This window comes from Eretmochelys imbricata, chromosome 11 (assembly GCF_965152235.1).
Source record: "Eretmochelys imbricata isolate rEreImb1 chromosome 11, rEreImb1.hap1, whole genome shotgun sequence".
Classification (NCBI taxonomy): Eukaryota; Metazoa; Chordata; order Testudines; family Cheloniidae; genus Eretmochelys; species Eretmochelys imbricata.
Window position 1 is genome coordinate 47,856,737 of NC_135582.1, and position 23,537 is coordinate 47,880,273.

General features: G+C 46.4%; 1 protein-coding gene across 2 annotated transcripts in view; it reads right to left on the bottom strand.

Annotated features, from left to right (window-relative positions):
* FRZB (frizzled related protein) overlaps positions 1–19,653 on the bottom strand; it is a 34,687-nt gene extending 15,034 nt beyond the window's left edge. The window contains exons 1-2 of one of the 2 annotated variants that reach the window (XM_077830226.1): positions 18,871–19,653; positions 2,253–2,300 (exon numbers count right to left, since the gene is read on the bottom strand). In XM_077830226.1, coding sequence (XP_077686352.1) covers positions 2,253–2,300; positions 18,871–19,336 — 514 coding nt within the window. In that variant the 5' untranslated portion in view covers positions 19,337–19,653. The remainder of the gene's footprint in view (positions 1–2,252; positions 2,301–18,870) is intronic. The other variant, XM_077830227.1, reaches the window with a different exon arrangement.
* Positions 19,654–23,537: the final 3,884 nt, after the last annotated feature.

Genomic DNA, 23,537 nt, shown 5'->3' on the forward strand with positions numbered 1-23,537 from the left:
ACTCCTATTAGTCTAACATAGCCAACACAGCTAAAATAATTTAGCTGGACTCTTGTTGTGATGTGGCAAGAAAAAATAAACTGTTTAAATTCCAAGCAGTTAAGTCTGGGTGACCACAATGAAGACAATGGGATTGGCACTGAAGCAATTTTTGGCCAACAAAATATTTCATTACTGATGGTGCAACATGACAAGGAAAGTAGACAGCTTGACCTTCAGATCCCACAAGTTTGCAAGACTCATTATTTTAAAACAATCTTTTTACTTATAAACTGATAAGCTGGTATGAAAATCAGTGAAAGACAACAAACATGCATCCTATTATGTTCTTTTAACAGTAATTGTTAAGCGCAGAACTTCATTTAGACTATGCAAAGATCATTTTTGCTTGGTTTAGAGTTAAGTGAAAAAATTTTTACATTTGGGCACCTACAGTTATTCATTTAAATCCAGATTTAAGTGCTTAAAGCAGCCTGATTATCACTGAGAATTGTGGTTATATAGCACCTCTTACAAAAATGCAGTTAGTAACTTAAATGTGGATTTAGATGCCTAACTTTAGGTACCCAAGTCTGAACCTTTTGACCCATGTGATTTGACCAGCAGCCAATAACAAGTTATTGGCACAAATGGTAATAGAATCCAGGAGCTCTGATTGCCATTTCCCAGCTCTAATTCTCAGGCAATACTTAGATATCATATCTATCCATATGGGGCAATTCAATTTTCTTTTTTCTTTTATTACCTAAGAATAGCGGTCAACTCGAAGGGATCAGTTCTGACATACAAATAAGACAATGAGAGGCTCAGTGGAGTGAAAATTCATGGATTCATAGTGTGAAATCCTGATCTTATTGAAATCAATGGGAGGTTTTCTCTTGACTTCAGTGGGGTCAATATTTCACCAAGAGGTTTTAAGGCCAGAAGGGACCGTTATGATCAGCTCATTTGACCTCCAGAGTGATGTCAGAAATGGTGGTTTCTGGTAGATTTAATTAAACTTAATAGAAGAAAATTACACAGGAATATTATTTGCAGCAATTTGTAATGTATTTTGCTGTAAAGTAAAACAAAACAAATTTTCCTTTCCTTTCTTAACAAAGCCCAAACAGGCTACTTAAGATTAACTCCATTTGACTGAAATGAATAAATCACTTAATAATATAAGATACATTAAAACAACAAGAACAACTTATTTTTAGATCTTTGCTACAACTCTAGAAATTTCTGAAGCAAAGGAAAAAATTAAAGGCTACACTATTTTTACAGCTTCATTTCCTGTTTTCCTTACAACTAACCTAGACTCATGGATTCTAATGTCAGAAGGGACCATCATGATCACCTAGTCTGACCTCCATGTACCCATGACTAATGCAAACAACAGTTTACTCAGGTACATGCTTTATATACTCTACAAAAAAATTCTATCATTTTGCTTTACAGTTTAAAGGTCTGAAAAGAGAGACTGCTGCCATTTCAAGAGAGTGCTATATACACGGGCCTGATTCACCACTGTTTCACTCCAGTAAATTAACAGAGGTCCGCCAACATAAAAATGGACACAGTAGTAAATGGACCCTACATTATACAAAGAAGTATCAGAGTAACTTGTAAGGAATCTGATTCGTGAGGGATTTGCATGCTGAACAATGCACACTAACATATGTGGCACTGTTGATTTTTCTTTCCAATGCTAAAATGTAAAGAGAAGCGTTGTCCATTGCGTTAGCATGCTGTAATGTAATATGTGATTCACCTGTTACTTTGAATTACTGGGCTGAACAAACGTTCTTCTGCACACTGAATTTCCAGCTTGTGTGAAAAAATAATTAGAAGGAAGATGACTTCCAGAGCAGCAAACCAAATCATATTTCTATAGTATGGAATAACAAAATGAAAGCGGAAAGCACAATAGGGGATGAATCCTAACAGACAAGAGCTCCCCTGAAATCAGTAAAGTCCTTTTGACTTGAAGGAAGTTTTGCCTGGATAAAAACAGCAGAATCAGGCCCTAGAAAAGTACTAAAAGTGAAATTCACACCTGTGCAGAGAGGCTTACCCACCACCTAAATCCAACTTTCAATCTCCCTGAATGTCTTATTGAACATGTAACTCTCATAGCAAATACACAGTGTACAAAAAATTGAAACAGCGGAGTCTATACATCATTAAGTACTGGTCTTATTTAAATGTTAAAAGAATCTGAAAGAAGATAACTTATTAAACAGTTATATATATAAAAATGTACTCACCATTGCCGGAGCCTCTACAGTTGCCATTATTAGAATCCATAGGGAAATCTGGTATGGATTCGTAAAATATGTTAGTATTTTTAATATTGGATTATTTCAATACAGCCAATTTTTTAATTAAAAAATTAAAATTGCTTAATTTTTCTCTAATATTTAGTGTATTAAAATGTAAGACCCTCTTAATGAAAAAGAGGTTACAATGTTTTAGAGTCCTCTCCTGTTCCTACTGAAGTCAGTCTGAATTCTGTCTTTTAGCAAGCACCTAATGTTACATGCTGAAGCAGACTCTAGATTATTTATAGTTCACAACGGAAACTGTTGCATTTCCATTGGTGATGTGCACAGAGTAGCAGGATCTATACAAGAATGGAAATACGTGTCAATTCAGACATGAGTTTGGGGCAACTGTGAAATGTACATATCCTGCTTTTCTACTCAGTTAGATGCTGGAGGGAAATTCAGCTTTGATTTCCTCAGTAACAAAAAACAAACCAACCACAATCATGTCACTGAAGGGAAAGCCAAAATAAGCGTTTCAGTTTTTCCCCCTTAAAAATTTTCTGATTATTTTGTGAGAGAGATCAGGAATAGGGGGAGGAGGGAGGGCATAATGCCCAATTTCCAAAGAACTGCATTTGGGGACATTCTAAATTGGGAATATGTGCTAAATTCATATTCTTATTTTCAAATCTATTATTTTTAAATAACACCAAAGTTTACCTGATTTATATGCATGTCTTGTTAATAAAAAATATATTAGCTGTTGCATATTATTCTCTAGAAAGAAGAAAAACTGAAGGAATGAATATATACATAGCAACATAGACAGTCACCCAACCTTGCAATGGGATTAATGTGGTTTTGCTTGCACGCAGCCCCACGGAAGTTGCTGAGGCTCAGTATGAGGCAAGGGTCCCATTACATGAATTCAACTGCAATGTCAGGGCCATAAGTTGTATTTACAAATGACATATGTGAGTGTGTATGTGCGCGCTAAATATGAATTGAGGAGCCTAACTTTAGGCACCCATTTTTAAAAACATCTGGGCTGGATATATCTCTTATTTCCTTCATGCATATTTATACCTTGTACAGCAGGCAACATACTTTACATAGGTGGCTGAAAGATATGTAGGGTGAATGTAGATTTTGACATATATCTAGTTTATTTCACTAAAATAGTAAATAACCTCTGGCAAACCTGAGACTTCAGCATTAAACATCTGTATCAATGTAGTAAGCATAAGGGTACAGGAAATGTCTTCGCATTCCAGGACAGTTGTCTATTTAGCCCAGAATCCTCTCCTTGACAATAGCCAAAAACAGTTTGCCACATACAGAAGTACTGAACCCCCATAATGCATTTAACTGTACCACATTGCAGTATGGAAGAAATTTCTTCCCGACGTTAGCTTATTCTTCAACTACAATTTGTGCTGAGAAGCATAATACTTGTCATTTTTATCCTAACCAGTCAAATTTCAGCTACTATTCTTATTCATGTGTTATCAGAGACTTTTCTTGAATCTTGATAAGCTGTTCACGTCAAATAGCATCGAGAGGTTGTGAACTCTACAGATCAATTATACATGGCTTTTTTAAAAGTGTTTCCTATTATCCAATTTAAATGTTTCCTTTTAATTTTATCAAGTATTTTCTTAACCTTTTATTATAGGACAGGATAAAAGGTATAATCCATATGGCCTTCTTCAAGCCTGTTATTTTCTTACATATTTCCTCTTATTTCTCACCTTTCCAAACTCCAATACATAGTCTGGGACCTAGCTGTGTTTCCTTATTCAGTACTCTGAATCGTGGCCTCTCTTTGGACCTGTGGCAGTTGTTTCTGACTCTCCTATTGTTACTACCAGTCTGATACTACCCCCTCAGCAATTCCCATTACTAGAAGTCTTGTGACCTCTTAAAGAAATCTACAAAACGCCCATAAACTGGATCTTCCTTACACTTTCACAGCACTTACCCCTGTAACCTCTGTTCGCTTTCCCTGTCCTGCAGACTTGTCTGTTTCATAATGGGTAACAAGGGAATAGAAACAGAATCAAAAAGAGGGACAGAGGGAAGGAAAAAGAGAATCTGGCCAGCAAAGAAGGTAAAAAAGAAACATCATGGGCAGTATTTTTCATATCTTCGTTCCCAAGTAGGGGGTGTGGAAGGAAAAATACGAAGCACTAAAATACTCTCTCCAAAGTAAAGAAATGTAGATTTCCTTGAACCAATCAAAGCCCTAGATCCAACGTTGCCTGAACATTCGGGGTGCTTGCACTGCACATTGAGATCTGGATCTGAATTTTAGTTTGAGCCCATCTCCACATTAAAAACATTTTTTATTTTTTAGTATAGTGATCATCAGAAAGGCTTATATGCAGCGACACCCCCGCATTACACACACTTCCGCTTCCTTCAGTCTTTTTAAATGGAAGTGAAAGAACCCCTCTTAAAATTTAAATCCCACACAAAAAACAGATTCCAGAGAATTTTATTACTAATGATTTACACAACACAGTAAATTCATATGACGCTTTACAACACTAGTTTAGATCCTGCCCTGTGCATCCCCCTGCAACTGAGCAAAGTGACATTGACATCAGTGGTGTTATAAGCAGGAATACATTTCATAATAGGAACATTTTTCAATAGCTTTAGGAACAGTGGACCAGATGCACAGCTGGGGTATATCAGTTTAGATCCACTGTAGTCCGTAGAGATACACCAGTCTACACAAGCTGAGGATCCGGCTCTGTTATCTTTGGGGTTGAGAAATGGTTATGCATGTTGTGCATAGCAACCCTAACACAACCCCACAAACACACGGAAATGAAAAACTAAGCCACCTAACACCTTCACCCACAGTACACCTTAGTATGACCCCACCTATCATACATACACTGCCATCTTAACTCAGCTCCATTTTCAACCTTTGGCATGCTCTCGTTTACCAATTTATTTTCCTCCTCCCCTGGCGCTAGTAGTTATGGATGTTTGATGCAGTAGTTTGTTGTGCTGGCAGAGGTTAATTTGGGAAAGGGTTATGTGTAGAAGGGCAATTATAGAGGGTGATGTAAAACTCTGGCGACCCTAATGGGCAGAGTTAAAGTTGTAGTGTATGGTGTGTGGTAGTTGTGGCAATAGTAAGATGTGTGTCTATGGGAGGAGGAGAAGAGGATATATATTATTAGGTGGCTTAGCTTTTCATTTCCTTGTTTTGATGAGTTTGTGAGAGGCATGTCCTGTGTGTAGCAACCCTAACTGCTTCACAAGGAAGATTTTTGTGTATTTATCTCTTAATTTATTTAATACTTATTTAGGGGTAGGCATTGGATAAGTGGGGGGGCACGACATGTGGGGCTTAAAGTACAGTGGGAGAGCATTTGATCCCTTCTCTGTTGTAGAATACATTCTGACACAACAGTCTAGCTTCTCATAAAGAAGGCTTTATGTGCTCCTGGTCCTCATCCAATAGGTTTGCATGCAGCTCTCCCACCTCTCCCTCAACCAGTCACACTTGGAGATGCCCCGCTCTGCCCCATACCCCATCAGTCCAGCTTCTCTGAACCCAGCATTCCCCGTCAATCAATCTTTAGTGCACCTAGTCCCAATAATCAGGTTTCTGTGTATCCTGACCCAATCTATTTATTTTGCACCTAGCCTCCATCCATCAAGTTTACGTGCACCGTGCACAAACTTTTATTCATAATGCAAATAATGGCTAAACACATTTGTTAAAAAGAACGAAAACAAATAAAAACACTCTTTCTGTGTCCCCCGGATCTACCTCTCTACCAAGGTTTGTCCAGACAATTGTGTACAGAACTTTCTGATAACGATAAACAGCAGGCCTGCCAAGGGAAAAATTCCGCACAAGCTCAAATTCAAAGGCTTTCTATTACAAATTTGTTAAGAAACACCAAACAAAAACTGCATCAAAATTCAAAAGGCCTAAAAATTAACCTTGTGTGAAATTTCACACCAATCAGCTAACAACTTTTAGAGAAAAACAGGAATTTATGCCCCATTTTAAGGCCATTTTAAAACACAAGCCAGTAGGCACCTCCATAAGACAATATATCAATAAACAGAACCATGTCTTGAAACAACATTTTATAGTAAATGAAGACTATATGAGTTCCAAAGGAAAAGCGTACTTTCATTTATGTTCAAGACTTTGCAAAGCACAATTCTCCTCTGAATAAATGCAGACCCTTATCACTGCCAGAAACCGACAACTCTATGCTTTTAAAAAACAATGGCCTTGTTATAAGGATCCCTGACCTTTCCTACAGCCCATTTTACCAAATCCATTTTCAGTGGAAAACTGTAAAAATAATTGAAAAAGAGTATAACAAAAGACAACAATTCAAGGGCCAGAGTGGGAGGAAAGGTTTGAAAAGGAGAGACAGACCGAGGTGATTTGGTAGAAAACTTAGTTGTGAATAAACAACCTGTTATGGCTAGAGGAAATCCAAGCATAATGTGATCCTGATTATTATTGCAATTAAAATGACATTGCGCAGCATTACAGAAGCCATTTCAGGAACTCTGCTGGAAACAGCAAAGTCAAACTGAGGGGTTGTTGTCTGGGGACTTTCTTCAGTTCTTTTGATGAGATGGGAACAGTATTGCTGACTAAGAAATCCCTCAACGTGAATTAATTTAGTTTTAATTATCTACTTCAGATATTTATTTGTTCTTTAATGTATCTTCTTTAACTGCAAAATATTTGCATTGTAGAAGTATTTGAGAATAGGGCATTATGTCATCTCTGAACTAAAAATGACAGAACAACTTTCAAGGTAACAGGAGATCTGTCCTTTGATTCACATAGTGAATCCTGACTCCAGTATTCTGGTGAGATCTTCCATTGAGTCAACAGCAGCTCTGTGCATTAAGATCCACCAGCAGAATTTTGCATTTCATATGAAAATTAAAAAATTCTAGCTTTATTCACTTAAAATGATCACAGCCTTAGGTGGCATTTAACTCCACAAATCTTGACTTTGCACATAGATTATCAATACATATACCACAAAAGCCATTTTTTCCTACAGTTCATGCTATAGATATATTAGAGAGAGGCAGCGTACGGTCACCAGCAGCAACACTGTTAGTAAGGTTTAGAATTCTCTCTTCTTTAGTTCATAACTTTCTCAAAATGGCTCTTGTAAGGCTAGAAATATACATTTTCAGCTTATAAGTGTTTATTTTTTCTGAAACTAAGAAAATGGTGTACTTGCATTTTTTATGTAGAGGACTGAAAAATGACAACTTAAAAATGACAAATCTGACATGTACACAGTCTTCCCTGAGGAATGTGTGGTTCGTTACATGCAAAATACTGCCCTAACTTATACACTTTTACAATTTCACTGAAGTCCATGGAGGTCTGCAAAGTATGTTCTGAGCTGAATTTGACCTTAAGTCTGGAAACAACTGGATTGGAAATAACAGAGCTAATAGCATTTGCAAATAGTTATAATGAGCATGAACAGTTAATGCTTTTACCTATGTTTTAAGTACTGCTAGTACCGGGGTGATGGAACAATTTTCGTAGTGGGGGTGCTGCTGATGGATGGATTTGGTGTTTGTTATTACTACTTCAAGCAAGGGGGATGTGACAGCACCACTGATACTAGATGCACATCTTTGTGTGTGTTTACACACCTAGAGGGACATAAGGAGGCAGAGAAGGAAGACTTAACTTAAGCTAGTGTTTCTCCACCTAGCCAATGATCCCCAAAATATGTTTCACTCTGACCACAGAATCCCTTAAAAAAAAAAAAGGAGGGGGGTGCAATACAGCAAAGTGTCTCAGACTTCCAATTAGGTGCCCCTCAGTAAAGTGTTCCTAGCATTTGTTTTACTTGCTTTACATTCTGTGGTGGTGTTTCCTTCCCTCCTCCCCCCCCCCCCCCCCAATCTCACCAAGAGCACCACACACCTTCAAGCCATGTTTTTATTTCCTTGTAATATTGTATGTTCATTCTACAATGCTCCTCTTCCGGGCTAAATGGACAAAGTATAATCAGCCTGGGGAAGCCCTTCCTCTCCTCTCCAAATGTAGAAATTCACATGTACCTTGACACTGCTCAAGAGTCCACGGATGTGATAGGCAATACATGGACCACCACATGGTTTCAGCTTCCATATGGAAACGAAGTAGAGTATCTTTGGAGAATATGTTATGAATGCTACAAGCATGCACCAAAATAATTTAAGGACCTGGACCCTTCATGATGGATGCAAGTAAAGCCAAAAATTAAATATATTATTTCTCTGAAATATTCAAAAACAGCATAGCAATCAACCTACTCTAATCACATATAATCAAGGCAACTGTTTTGACTGAAGCATAATTCAAGACTCGGCAAAGAAAATATCCAGATCTATGAAGTTACACTTCCATATTCTGAAGGTGCAATATGACACAGAAGTTTTCTTTTTTAACAGCTATGTTCCTGCCATTTGACATAAACTTCTCCAATTTTATATGTTAGACATTTCCAGAGATAAATGTTCAGGTAGCCTAAACCATCTCTCTTATTTTGCAAGTGCCCCTTTCTATCTGCTCTTGTTTTATTGTTACTATTTGTTCAGGAAAACATCCCTCTTCAGGACTTCAGCACTGTCATAAATAGGGATAGACATAAGCACATACTTAGGTGTTTTCCTTAGTGAAGTCTTTAGCACTGACAACATATTTGATACTGCACTGTATACAAAAACAAAAACAATTCCTGCCCTCAAGCCCTTGGAATCTAAAAGCATGACACACAGGTGGCAGGTCATACTGAGTAATCCAGTGAATGGGAGGATCTAGTCGTTTGTTTGTTAGTTTTTAAATTGTAAACTCACTTCTTGCAGGCTTTGCAGAATAAGTGAGTTTTAAGAGGGACCTAAATGAAGAGAGGGTGACTGCTTGGTAAACTCAGGTGAGAAGAGCATTCAACTAGCAAGAAGTCAACATGGAACAACACAGAAACAACAATGGGTGGAGGAATCAAATGGGGTAACAAGACTGGCATGAATGGCAGAGCCACTTGTGCACACAATAGCAATTTAGCATATACAAAATGGTGTACCCCCACATCTGTAGGTAGAATCGCTTACATGTGCAAAAGCTGGTGACAAAAATCAAAGGCCAGAGACATAAATTTGGACCTTAGCACTCTCTGCTCTGACAATTGGAATGTAAACATGTTGTAAATATCGTTTTCTTCTCCTTCAAGGATTGTCTTAATTAGGTTGATCCTGAAGACTAATCAAAGATATACAATTTCACACTGGCCTCCAGAGTCAGCTATAACCATTGGTGTGTTTAAAGTTACAGTATCTTCTAAATACAGACCTGGAGATTCTCTCTTTTACAACAGTATAAAGGAACAGCACAAATCTAAGGGCCAAATCTTGGCTCATCTGCTTAGTGAGCACAGAGCTTACCCAGAGATCCTCTGCTCTGTGGTTGACCAACTAGATCCTTCTGTATGGAGATTGGACTCCACTGACTCATAAGAACAGCCCTACTGGGTCAGACAAAGGTCCATCTAGCCCAGTATCCTGTTTTCTGACAGTGGCCAATGCCAGGTGCTTCAGATGGAATGAATAGAACACGTAATCATCAAGTGATCCATCCCCTGTGTCCTAATCCTAGCTTCTGGCAAACAAAGGCTAGGGACATCATCCCTGCCCAACTCATATGAGGTTTTCAGGGAGTAATGTCAGAGGAGGTAGTGCTGCCCCCCAATATCCCCATTTAAGGGTGAGATCTCCGCAGATGGGTGACTGCTGAGGAAACAGTGAGGGGGCTCAGTGATCCCCTTTCAGCCTCCTAACTCCATTTCTACAGGGGTGCTCTGCTCTGACTGGTCTGTCGAACCCTTGATTCCTCTCTTTCCCTTCAGAAAAGGAGACAATAGTTGTTAATGGCAGAGGACGGGAGGGGCACAGAGTAACTGAGATGCCCTTTCACAGCAGTCATTAGGCTGAGTGAATGGTACAGCAGTGGCCATATCATCCCTTCCACAAGTAGGAGGCTCTGGAGTAACAGTAGTGAAAAGACACAGACAGCTCCTTCCAGGGAAGTGGCCTTTAAATCTGCCTTACATCATAGCCTAGATATGAAAGGCAGAAGCCCTAAGCAGGGTCACGGTAGGGATCACAACAGCTTCTCCCATTGCAGCAACTGAGGATGGGCTTTTGGCTAGGGTGTTGCCCCGCCCTCACCCAAGACGGACTCATCATCTTTTGTACCAGTCACCATCCAGTAGATTTAGTAGTTGGGAGTTCGGTCTATTTCAAGCTCTGGTAACACAGGCTTATGGGAACTCAAATGGACAAAAGGAGTTGGACTCTGCCTTATGGGAGAACCCTGTACTGAGCAGGGAGCTAGAAAAGATGATTTAATGGGGCTCTTTCAGTCTTTAATTTTAACAACTGTACAGTTCTCCTTAAAATAGCTGCTAGCAATGTGTTTACTGGAATGAAAAAATAGGTGGGAAAGACAGACCTGCCAGACCAGTGTTAAAGAAAAGCCTCTCTGTTCTTCACAGAGTGGAGAAATGATCAAATAACAGTTCACACATGGAAATATTTGGGCTCTAATAGGGTGACAAGCTTAGAAAGGTCCCCAGTGATATACTGCATAAATAATACTGGCACAAGCCAAAGCTGCTGTGCCCATTAATGTTGTGGTCAATTAGAGCTGATTTATCTAACTTGTTAATTAGGGCCACTCCCCTGACCTTTTAGGGCCCATACACTCACTGTTTTACATACTTGACAACTGACACCATGTGCAACATAAACTCTGTGAGGAAGAATGTGCATTTTTCAGAATTTGCTTCAAGATGCTGCACTTCATCAATTGTAGTTCAAATTATGCAAAAGTGCAGGTCTGGGAGAATGGAGCCCAAAGTTAACACTCTTCTGGTGAGAATGTTGAATGCTAATTAGTGTGCACAATTTCCCTATATGTAAACTGCTTTGTATTATGCACTTTTTCGTCCCTTTGCCCTGTTATAATTACAAAACTGATGCATGAACATCCGTCTCATGAAAGCGAACAAAAAGAAATCTTTTCTGAAGTTAAACCGAAAACCAGTCCAGTCCTTTTACCCAGCCAGAGTCAGAATGAAGATCTCACCCTCGCAGTCTAACAACTTGATCTGACTGCCAATCCACATGCACAAAAATGAGTAAAGAAACAAAATTCTATTTTAATTAAAAATACTATTTGCTATATTGTGGATTAACTGGAAGAAACTCTGCAAACTGAGATTTTCTACAATGCGATAGAATATAAAGTTATTTCACACTGTGACTCTGTATACTGTAAATTGTTCACTTGGGAGGAGGTATGGTAGGGGTGGGCAAACTACTGCTCACAGGCCGGATCCGGCCCCTCAGGGCTTTGGATCCGGCCTGTGGAATTGCCACCCATGTGGCGCCGCGGGCCCTGTGCCACTCCCAGAAGCAGCCAGCACCACATCCCTGAGGCCGCTGGTGGGGGGCAAGGGGGACAGAGGGTTCCATGCACTGCCCTCACCTTCAGGCACCACCCAACGCAGCTCCCATTGGCGGGAATGGGGAACTGTTGCCAATGGGAGCTTCGGGGAGGTACCCACAGAAAAGGGCAGCGCATGGAGCCCTCTGCCCCCATCCCCAGGGAGCACACGGACGTGATGCTGGCCACTTCAGGGAGCAACACAGCGAGGAGCCAGGGCAGGCAGGCAGGGAGCCTGCCCTGGCCCCGGTGCACGCTGCTGTCACCCCGAAGCCGCTCCAGGTAAGTGGTGCCAGGCGGGAGCCCGAACCCCTCCTGCACCCGACCCCCAACCCCGTGCCATACCCCTCCTGCACCCCAACCCCCTGCCGCACCTCACACTCCTCCTGCCACCCAACTGCCTGCCCTGAGCCCCCTCCCTCCCTCCGCACCCCTCCTGCACCCCTGCCCTAAGCCCCCTCATACACCCTGCACCCCTCCTCTGCCCCAACCCCTTGCCCTGAGCCCCTTCCTGCACACCACACCACCTCCCACAGCACACACTCCCTCCCTCCCGCACCCCAACTCCCTGCCCTGGCCCTGCATGCAATTTCCCCCACCCAGATGCGGCCCTCAGGCCTAAAAGTTTGCCCACCCCTGAGGTATGGTCTGGTGAGCAGAGAAAAGGAATTGGACTCAGGGCTCCGGGGCTCTATTCCTGACTCTGCCACTGACAACGAGCTTGATTACATCATTTAACCATCCCATCCTTAATTTGCCCTTTTACACAATGGATTGAAAAATACTTACCTTAACCAGTCAAAGTTTAGAAAGAAATCTGTGATCCCTGGACAAAAGGTATAATAGAAGTGCAAAGACCTATTACTTTGTGGGTAATATTTTCATTTTGAACGATGAAAACCTTTTCAATAATAAATGTGAATTTACATTTCCATTGACTGTGCATTTCACCAACAATATTAGGTGCAGAAAGTGCATTCTTAAGAGGAAAAAACTTAGGAGAAATGCCTTGTATATGAATCATTAACTATTCTGTTATTTGTTTTAGTGATGTTTTCTACTAGGGTACAATCCTCTAATAGGATGATACCAGTTTTCTTCTGACCTTTTCCTAGATAAGGAATATTTCATTATATTTTAAAGAGGAGGATTTATTCCCCCTCCCCAGAAGAATGCCTTCAGTCCAGGGGATAGTATGCTAGTTTAATTTTTAAATCCCAGAAATCAGAATGTCATCAGGTTTCCAGTCAGTGAAGTATTCATGGATTTCACACTGGAATCATTCAAAGAGGTTATTGTGCTGCTGTGGTCCTCAGCAATAGGTAACTCAGGGGCAATTTTAGAGAAACTTCCTCCCTTCAGTTTTGAATGTCACTGCTTTCAAATATCTGTTGACTTGCCAAGCCTCACTCAGTTTGGATCCATTTTTAAGGCAGTTTTGAAAGTATCTCAGTGCTGCTCAGGAAAGAGTCTGTAAATGTGTTTCAAAATGAGACATTCACAAACTAGTCCTAATTTTGGAATTCAAAACCAACCTCACTGAAATCCTCCCAGCAGGTCTGCAGCCCAAAGAAGCAGCAACAGATCTATAGACAGACACACGGCATTAGAGGTGGGGTACAATTACAGAGGAAGGAAAGGTTAGAGACGAATGAGGGGAAGGGTTAGTTATGGAAGTATAAGGAACAGAGTTAGCTTGAGTTATGGGTTGTAGAAGGAGATCTGAGAGTTAGAAAGGGTGGAAATGGTAGTTTGAAAGGTAGGAGTGGAGTTAGATTGGTATGGAAATAAAAAAATATACAGATAGGGGAAAGAGGTGATGGATGGGAAAGGTTAAATGAGCACATGAAGAGAAGAGTGTAATGGAATAGGGTATAAGATGTGATTGGAAGTGGAGAAAGCATTGGAAGAGGAATGATGGGGTTTGATTTATATGGAGTGGAATGAAAGATAAGGGTCAACAGAATGATGGCAACAGTAATTAGTTACATACAGCACCTGTCAACCAAAGCACTTTTGCCATGGGTCAGAATCAGAGGTGACATCAACGGTGATATAAATGAATCAACAAATTGGTGTAAGCTGGTGTAACTTAAACATCAAAGGGGCTGAAAGATGGGGCTGCCACAGAATGTACAACTAACAGTAGAGTGTAAGTAGGTGTAAGATAAAGCACAGGTGCAAACCTGCTCTGTCTTATAACTTCCTTTTCTCACTACACCATCCTCTTCTGCCAACTTTGGCATGTAAGTCAAACCACTTAGCAATAGTTAACTTACACCATGGTATCACCTATGGTATCTCCCAGTGTGACCAGAGATATGTATTTCTCTCTGATGAGATAAACTCTGAGATATTGATCATTTTGTAAACATCTAGGGTTCTAGAGCCAGAGCCTTGACCAAATTCCAGTCCTAGCCAAATCCCCAAATTGCATATTGCCTAATTTAGCTTATCTCAGCTCTTTCAGTTGGAAATAAATGGGTTTATTTCTCCATTGCTTGTCCTAGTACATTGTGTTGCTGTGCCCTGTTAAACAGGTTCTATGTTCCATCCCAGAGGTAGCTGCTCAGGGATGGGTAAAGTTGTACCTTTTTGGATTAAAAAAGCCAGCCCCCAGCCTGACAGCTTTGCAGTGTTCTGGCAGCACAAAGCAGTTGGAAAGCCATCTTAACCAGTTATGTGGGGATTCTCCTATGGTAAGAGGAACAGCTAGATGGCACGGAGACACCCATCAACACCACCTTTACAGCTCCAAGCATAGGGAGCACGGCCAATGAAAGGGAATGTGGCCAGAGAGCTGATGTGCTCTAGAATTCTCTAATGATCTCCAGAAAGGCCTCCTGGAGGCCACTGCAGCCAGATACAACTTAGAGCAGCTCTGAGGCTACTCTAATTTGAACTGGGGCCCAAACTGACCCTCATCTAACCCCAGGACCAGGAGACGTACACGTTACCATGTAGCCATCTTTACCACACTCATCCTTCAGCTACACTGCCTGCAACCCGAATACAACTGAGGATCTGACCCAGTATCTATGCATGCCATAAAACTAGTAATATTTGTTATAAGTTTATCTTAAAATATATATGCAACAATTACTTTCTGCCGCTCTTCCCTCAGCTGCCATTTCGCATGTCTTTGTGCTACTGCTGGCATGGGAACAGGTAGGGGCAATTGCTTCTCCTAACTCAAGCCTCACTCCTCCTCTGGCCACCACAGTCTCTCTCAGTTGTCACCGCCATGGAAATAGGAGTACCACCCCCTTGCTCCCATCAGCACAAGCTAGCTTGCAGCATGAAGTTCAACAAGCACAAATGTGCAGCTGCTCGTCTATGCAAAATAAAGCGAGTGCAGCCAATTCTGGAAGGAAGCATGGTTTTAGTGGGTCTGAGTGACATCGTAAAGGGGAGTGGAGGGCATGGCGAATTGTATACACAGTACTGGGTACATTAATGGTGTGACTACTGCCCTACTATAGTACAGTTATTTTTACTAAATACTAAAACTGAGCTAAAAAGAATGTGAAATGGTTTCCATTTCACAAGCTTTGAAAGAGACCCATTTTCATTTTTTCAACAAAATGGACTTTACAAAAAATGTAAGCTACTTTTTGAATAGAGAATGTTTCTGAATCTGTTGTTGAAAGTTTTCATATACCAAAGACCCATTTTTTGAATAAATTAGAAATGTTGATTACCCAGTAATGGTGTTGATAAAAATTTTGACTGAAAAATGTTGATTAAAAAATATTATAAGAATTTAAAAATTTCAAAAAAGAAAGAATTTCTTATGGAATGTTTCAGTTTTGGAAAAAGGCCATTTTCAACAACAACAAATTTCACTCAAAAATCTCAATCAGCTGCACACAAATGCTAAATAAGAGTAAAAAGTTACAGGTCACAAAAACTTATTCACACCAAAGAGCATAAAGATATTATCAGAACGGTGTAAGATTGGTTTGGGGCTGAGGGTTAGGTGAGCGCTACGTTTCGCCTATGGTAGGAGGCAACAGGAGTGAGGGCAAGAACTGGGTTTGGAAATGGGAGACAGGATCAGAGGGACAAGTTTAGAATTGGAGGAAGGGGTGGCAGGGGAGGGTTATGTTCAACCACACATGGATGCAGTGTCCACCCTGTTTGGAATGACATTACTGCAGGGCACTTTTGTCCATTGTCTCTGCACCTTTATATGCAAGCATCAACTACTCACTCTCAGATGTCACCAGTATCCATGGAGTGAGATGGGAAGGCAAGGAGAGGAGAGTGGGCACTAGATAGGGGAAGGAGGGATAGAGAGGTTCTGGAAGAGAGAGAGCAAGATGCTACAAAGGGAAGAAGAGAAAGGGATGAGAGAGAGATTCAGGGGTAGGAAGAAGGTCAGAGGGAGAAGAAGAGGGATGGCAGATGGAGCTGGCTGGGGGCCCATGTACCTGTGGTTGACTGAGATCCGAGGTGATCTCCCTACGGGTCAGCAAGGCATGAGGGCTGGGAGTTGGAGCCAGAGGGGGATCACAAGTGGGGTAGGCTGGAGTTGACTGGGATCAGAAAGGATGAGAAATGGGGACTGGATTCACAGCGTGCTGGGCACACGGGTGCTGGCAGAGAGGAGCGTGGGCTGGGCTCAGAGGGGTGTGGGCTGAAAGGGGAGCATAGAGAGGAGTGCAGGCTGGGCTCCCAGGGGCACAGGCAGGGAGGGGTGCAGGCTGGGCTCCCGGGAGCGATGGCAGGGAGGGGAGCGGGCTGGGCTCCCGGGGGTGATGGCAGAGGGGGAGCAGGGAGGGGAGTGGGCTGGACTCCTGGGGTGATGGCAGAGAGGGAGCCAGGAGGGGTGGGGTGAGGGCTCCCGGGGGCAATGGCAGGGAGGGGAGCAGGCTGGGCTCCCAGGAATGATGGCAGGAAGGGGTGCGGGCTGGGCTCCTGGGGGCGATGGCAGGAAGGGGTGCGGGCTGGGCTCCTGGGGCGATGGCAGGAAGAGGAGCGGGCTGGGCTCCTGGGGCGATGGCAGAGGGGGACAGGGAGAGGCGTGGGCTGGGCTCCCGGGTGCGATGGCAGGGAGGGGAGCAGGCTGGGCTCCCGGTGGCGATGGCATAGAGGGGAGCAGGGAGGGGTGCGGGTCGGGCTCCTGGGGGCGATGGCAGGGAGGGGAGCAGGCTGAGTTCCCGGGGGCGATGGCAGGGAGGGGACCGGACTGGGCTCCTTGGGGCGATGGCAGGGAGAGGGGCAAGGAGGGGGGCGGGCTGGGCTCCCAGGGGCGATGGCAGGGAGAGGGGCAAGGAGGGGAGCGGGTTGGGCTCCCGGGGGCGATGGCAGACAGGGAGCAGGGCAGGGAGCGGGTTGGGCTCCCGGGGCCAATGGCAGGGAGGGGAGCAGGCTGGGCTCCCGGAGGCGATGGCAGGGAGGGGACAGGGCTGGGCTCCCTGGGGCGATGGCAGGGAGAGGGGCAAGGGGGGGAGCGATGGCAGGGAGGGGAGCAGGCTGGGCTCCCGGGGGCAATGGCAGGGAGGGGAGCAGGCTGAGTTCACGGGGGCGATGCCAGGGAGGGGACTGGGCTGGGCTCCTTGGGGCAATGGCAGGGAGAGGGGCAAGGAGGGGAGCGGGTTGGGCTCCCGGGGTCAATAGCAGACAGAGAGCAGGGCAGGGAGTGGGTTGGGCTCCCGGGGCTGATGGCGGGGAGGGGACAGGGTTGGGCTCCCGGGGGCGATGGCAGGGAGAGGAGCGGGCTGGGCTCCCGGGGGCGATGGCAGGGAGGGGAGCGGGCTGGGCTCCCGGGTGCAATGGCAGGGAGGGGAGCGGGCTAGGCTCCCGGGTGCAATGGCAGGGAGGGGAGCGGGCTGGGCTCCCGGGTGCAATGGCAGGGAGAGGAGCGGGCTGGGCTCCCGGGTGCGATGGCAGGGAGAGGAGCGGGCTGGGCTCCCGGGGGCAATGGCAGGGAGAGGGGCAAGGAGGGGACCGATGGCAGGGAGGGGAGCGGGCTGGACTCCCGGGGGCGATGGCAGGGAGGGGACAGGGCTGGGCTCCCGGGGGCAATGGCAGGGAGGGGACAGGGCTGGGCTCCCGGGGGCAATGGCAGGGAGAGGAGCGGGCTGGGCTCCCGGGTGCGATGGCAGGGAGAGGAGCAAGGAGGGGACCGGGCTGGGCTCCCAGGGGCGACGGCAGGGAGAGGGGCAAGGAGGGGAGCGATGGCAGGGAGGGGAGCGGGCTGGGCTCCCGGGTGCAATGGCAGGGAGAGGAGCGGGCTGGGCTCCCGGGTGCGATGGCAGGGAGAGGAGCGGGCTGGGCTCCCGGGGGCAATGGCAGGGAGAGGGGCAAGGAGGGGACCGATGGCAGGGAGGGGAGCGGGCTGGACTCCCGGGGGCGATGGCAGGGAGGGGACAGGGCTGGGCTCCCGGGGTGGATGGCAGGGAGGGGACAGGGCTGGGCTCCCGGGGGCAATGGCAGGGAGAGGAGCGGGCTGGGCTCCCGGGTGCGATGGCAGGGAGAGGAGCAAGGAGGGGACCGGGCTGGGCTCCCGGGGGCGACGGCAGGGAGAGGGGCAAGGAGGGGAGCGATGGCAGGGAGGGGAGCGGGCTGGGCTCCCGGGTGCAATGGCAGGGAGGGGAGCGGGCTGGGCTCCCGGGTGTAATGGCAGGGAGGGGAGCGGGCTGGGCTCCCGGGTGCGATGGCAGGGAGAGGAGCGGGCTGGGCTCCCGGGGGGCAATGGCAGGGAGAGGGGCAAGGAGGGGACCGATGGCAGGGAGGGGAGCGGGCTGGACTCCCGGGGGCGATGGCAGGGAGGGGACAGGGCTGGGCTCCCGGGGGCAATGGCAGGGAGAGGAGCGGGCTGGGCTCCCGGGTGCGATGGCAGGGAGAGGAGCGGGCTGGGCTCCCGGGTGCGATGGCAGGGAGAGGAGCAAGGAGGGGACCGGGCTGGGCTCCCGGGGGCGACGGCAGGGAGAGGAGCAAGGAGGGGACCGGGCTGGGCTCCCGGGGGCGACGGCAGGGAGAGGAGCAAGGAGGGGACCGGGCTGGGCTCCCGGGGGCGACGGCAGGGAGAGGGGCAAGGAGGGGAGCGATGGCAGGGAGGGGAGCGGGCTGGGCTCCCGGGGGTGCGGCACTTACCGGCTCCCTCGGCGGTCACGATGGCCTCTGGGGAGATGCAGACGCCGCGGTCGTAGAGGGGCAGCTCCTCGCAGGCCAGGCTCTCGGGCCAGGTGTGGCGGTACTTGATGAGGACGGGCTCGCAGCCGGCCCGGGCCCGCTCGCACACCGACTTGCAGGGCTTGATGGGCTCGTGCTGGAAGTCGATGGTGCAGATGGGCGCGTACATGGCGCAGAGGAAGAAGAGCAGGTCGGGGCTGCAGTGGGTGCCCAGCAGCCCCTCGAACTGCTCGATGGCCAGGATGGCGTTGGCCTGGGTGCTGTGGTGCAGGTGGTTGGGCATCTTGGTCATGTTCCAGGGCAGGGACTTGCACAGCGGGATGCGGACCGGCTCGCAGGCGGCGCCCTGGGCCCCGGGCACCCTGCTCAGGAAGAGCCCGGCCAGGGCCAGGGCCAGGAGGAGCGCGGCGGAGCCGCAGCCCAGCATGGTCCCGCCGGGCTCTGGGCTCGGGACCTCACACACACGCGCTCCCCGGACCTGGCGGAGCCGCCTCTTCTCTCCCTGCCCCTCGCCACAGCGGCTCCGGCTGCCACCTGCCCCGGGCAGCGGGGCCCGCCCCCTGCGGCGCTAGGGGTCGCGGCGGGATCGGAGCAAGGCGCAGCCGGAAGGGGGGAGATCGGGGGGCGCTGCACCTGGGGGCGCCCCGCTCCTGCTGGCGCCGAGCACGAGGACGGGCCCGCGGGCGCCCCGGCAAAGTTTGGCCAGCGCGGAGAAGCGCTTGGGACTCGCCGGGCCCCGCTCCGCAGGCTGAGGGACGGGCCGGCTTTGCAATGAGGGCTCTGTCTGCAGCCCAGCTCCTTTTCCCCTTCCCACCTCCTGGCCAGAGAGCCCCAGCTCCTCCTCCCAGCCCTCCTTAACCCTGTGCGGCGGCGGGGAGGAGGGGGGACGAGATGACCTGCGGCTGCATTAACTTCCATCAGTATAAGACACCGCTTGTCCCGTACCCCACCCCCCGCCCATCCCTCGGGAAAGCTGCGAGCTCTCAGTTTTCGCGGGCGCTGCAGCAAGGCAGAGCGGGGGAGGCCAAATCAAGCTAGGCCTTGTCAAGCGACTGGAAAGTGCCGGGCAGCAGAAGCGCCCAGCCAACCCTGACAGAACCTCTTAGACCAGATCTGGCAGAGCTCAGAGACCCACCAACTCTTAAGCCAGAAGGGAGCAGCATGATCGTCTGACCGGCACATCGCAGGCCACAGACCTCACACACCCAGACCCCTAGTCTCTGGCTGAGTTACTGAAGACCACAGATCATGGGTTAAAGATTGCAAGCTCCAGGTCTACACTTTAGAAACACATCCCTCCTCCCCACCCAAGCATGGAGGTAAAGAAAAGGAGTCTCTTTCAGACACTCCACAGGACACAAGGAGGCGGGTTTTTCCTTCCCGAGTCTCTCTGTTCTGGTGTAAACAATCACCTCTGGGGCTTTCTTTTCAAACATAAGGGGTAGAGTTTCTGATCTGCCTTGCTGCACGGGATCCGATGCCTTTGAATCGCAGCCCTTGCCAAGAGGGCTGCATTCATTCTGACACTGCCCACCCCCTCCACAGCCAGAGTCCTGCGGGAAACTTTCCCCACAGTGGCAGAAAGTGGTTCTTTCTCTCCTTCAGTCCAGATGCATTTAATCTAGAGGAGAAAATAGAAAGCAGATCCATCCCCCAGCAGCTTGCTCCCTCCAGCTAAAGTAACCTCCTGTTCAGAGCACAGTCTAAAATGAAGTGACCTACAGAGGCATCTTCCCCTCTGCATCGGGGGGAGAGAGAGGACTCCCTCAGAGGGGCAACAAAGCCCCAAACAAAACAGGAAATCACCTTTGCTCTGCACCATTAAAATGTGCCTTTGTTTCAACGCAGCCATTTCTCACAGCTGATCATTTTTAGCCAAACCTATCCCCTTGGCTTCCACCCCCTCCCCCAGCACACACAGTGGGTTATCTGTTTCTGGCCCTGGATTTGACTTGAAGGCAAGAGGTTTAAAAATGTAACATTCACTTGCTGTTTATATGGCTTCGTTATTGCTGAAATAATTCTGGACAATGGTGCCATAAACATTTTTCCCCCAAGGAAAAGATTGTTAATTGGAGAACAAAGAATAACAGACGCTAAACTTGGATTAATTTAGTTGAAACACAGGGTGGTTTATTTTGGTGTAACTGTTTAGTATCTTTAACAACAAATAAATTAGGCATGAGAAATATTAGCACTAAATTATTTGGAAAAAAGAAAATAGAGCCATGCTGAGATAAATACCCCTCTTCTGAATAGTAAATTTGGAGATAGCTATATTCAAGCTAGAATGCCTTTGGGACTCTTATTAGCAGTACTGTTTTGAGATGGAAGATGACAACCTTCACACAGCCTACACTGTTAAGTGGGAAACCATGACTATCATCATCAAACCAGCAACTCTTGACCTCCTGGTCAAAAGAGCAACAAAAAAAGCCTGCCTTTTCAAGGCCAATGTACTAGGCAGATCAAACCTGGGTTAAAGATCTGCCAGTTGAATGTTGAAGACTCATGGTCCAAGAGTGACTGCCTTCAGTATTTTCTCCAGATAATCAACATCAAAGTCCTCACCCTTCAAAAAACCCACATTACAAACAAAGAAAAAGCCTGTTGTTACAAAATCAATAGCTATAAACTCATAGCCAGCAATGACCACCCAAAATAAGGGCTGGCAATTTACATAAAGTGGGAGATCAACCAATATGTGGTCCTACCTCCTACAGAAACAAACTACAATCTCCGTGCATGTCAGCAAGCTATCATTAATGTATATAAACCACCTGGTGCACAGTGGCCTCAACCAGCTCTGCACCCTCCTGTATTTATGGGCAACTTTAATAGTCACCACACACAGTGGGGTTATGCAGCAAACAACATTTCAGGTGAAGAAAGGACATGGTCAGGGTTGACAAATGATATGCTCCTCCTTTCGAATGCAAAACAGTGCAGCACTGTCCGCACTGCAAGATGGAGCAGATGATACTGCCCTAACCCAATGTTCATCTCTAAAGATGATGGAGGCACACCAATACCCTCGTCACAGACCATTTTTGATGACTTCCCGAATGGCCAGCACAGACCAGTCCTGACCCATATTGGCAGTCAAATTCCAGTTCTCTACTCAAAACCAGTGCTGTGCTGGAACTTCAAAAAAGCAGACTGGGCCACTTACCATGGCAGTGGACAATACAATCTCCCGCATTCCCCCAGTGCTGAAAAAATTTGACTATTTTACTGCTCTTCTAATCTCTGCTTCAAAGAGGACCATCCCCTAGGCACACAGGTCACCGTATGCTCCTTGCTGGGCTGTAGAGAGCCAAGAGTCCACAAATATGCAGAGTGTAGAGACCCAAACACTAGAGTGAAGAAAGCCCTCCTGTCACTGAATGCAGTAAGGCCAAAATGGTGGCTTGATTGTGAAGAAGATCCAAACTTCACACACTCGAGTAAATATGCCTGGAACCTGGACGCTGCAAATCCCACACATGCCACTAGCCAATGCCACCACTGCTAAACCTTTGTGGACATCCCAACAGCCAGTGACAAACAGTATCGCAGACAAGTCCAACATCAACTCTGGAAGGCAACGTCCACGTGCACTCCATCGCCCCAATGGTCTGGACCCATTCACAAGTAAGGAGACTGAAACAGCCACAAACCTGGGAAAAGCAGCGGGAAGAGATAGTATCTATCCTGAGTTCCTATATAACCCAGTCCATTAGCTCAGAAATGGATGATGCAGAGTACTGTGCATCAGTGTAGACAAGAAGTTGCCATACCCAACTTGTGAAAAGGCAGCTAAATCAGACCATGTGAATCATCATGGGGACTTTAAAATCAACAAACTGTGGCTTTCTGGATTAGCAAACATTGAACTTCCAGCTATCCGTTGAGATATAGCCACAGTTTGAGAACTTAACTGGTCTGAAGACTGCTCAGAACTTCCCACCCTGCCGGTCATGGATAACATACCCCAGCAACACCTGAAACTGCAAAAACCACTGTGGACCACACATGACCATCTCATATCTCTAGTTCCAGCCAGGGAATGGCAAAGTGTCAACCTTATCTACTATTCTAAACAAGCACATTATTACTGACCCAACAAGCAGCCCTCCTGGTTTCGACTTGCTATGCGGACATTGAACCACACTGAACCACATCCAAACAAACCATGGAAGATGCGACTACTTGATGCCCAAGAGGAAAATCAAAGACACTCAGACCCTCATGTGGCTCCACAAGAGAAAGGGTTACAAACCCCTTCTTGCTGAGAAAACTAATAAGGAAAACTTTGGGGAATTTAATGGCCACTCCATGGGACTTACCACCTACAGTCTGGCCCTATGTATTATTATTATTCATAGTACCCTAGCACTTAGATGCCCTAACTGTGGATCAGGACCCCATTGTACTAGGCCTGTATAAACATGTCCAGGGTTTCATGCTAGAAAAGTTATTGTTGCTGGTGGCTTGTCCTTTGTGTGGATAAGTTTATTCTTGTATTCTCAGGAAAATAACAAGCAAGGCAAGAAAATGGAAATCAAAAATAATTTGTTTCCCACCATTGTGCACTATTGTTGCAGAAGAGATAAATCTTGGAAGAATTTTAGTGTATATTTAATTCT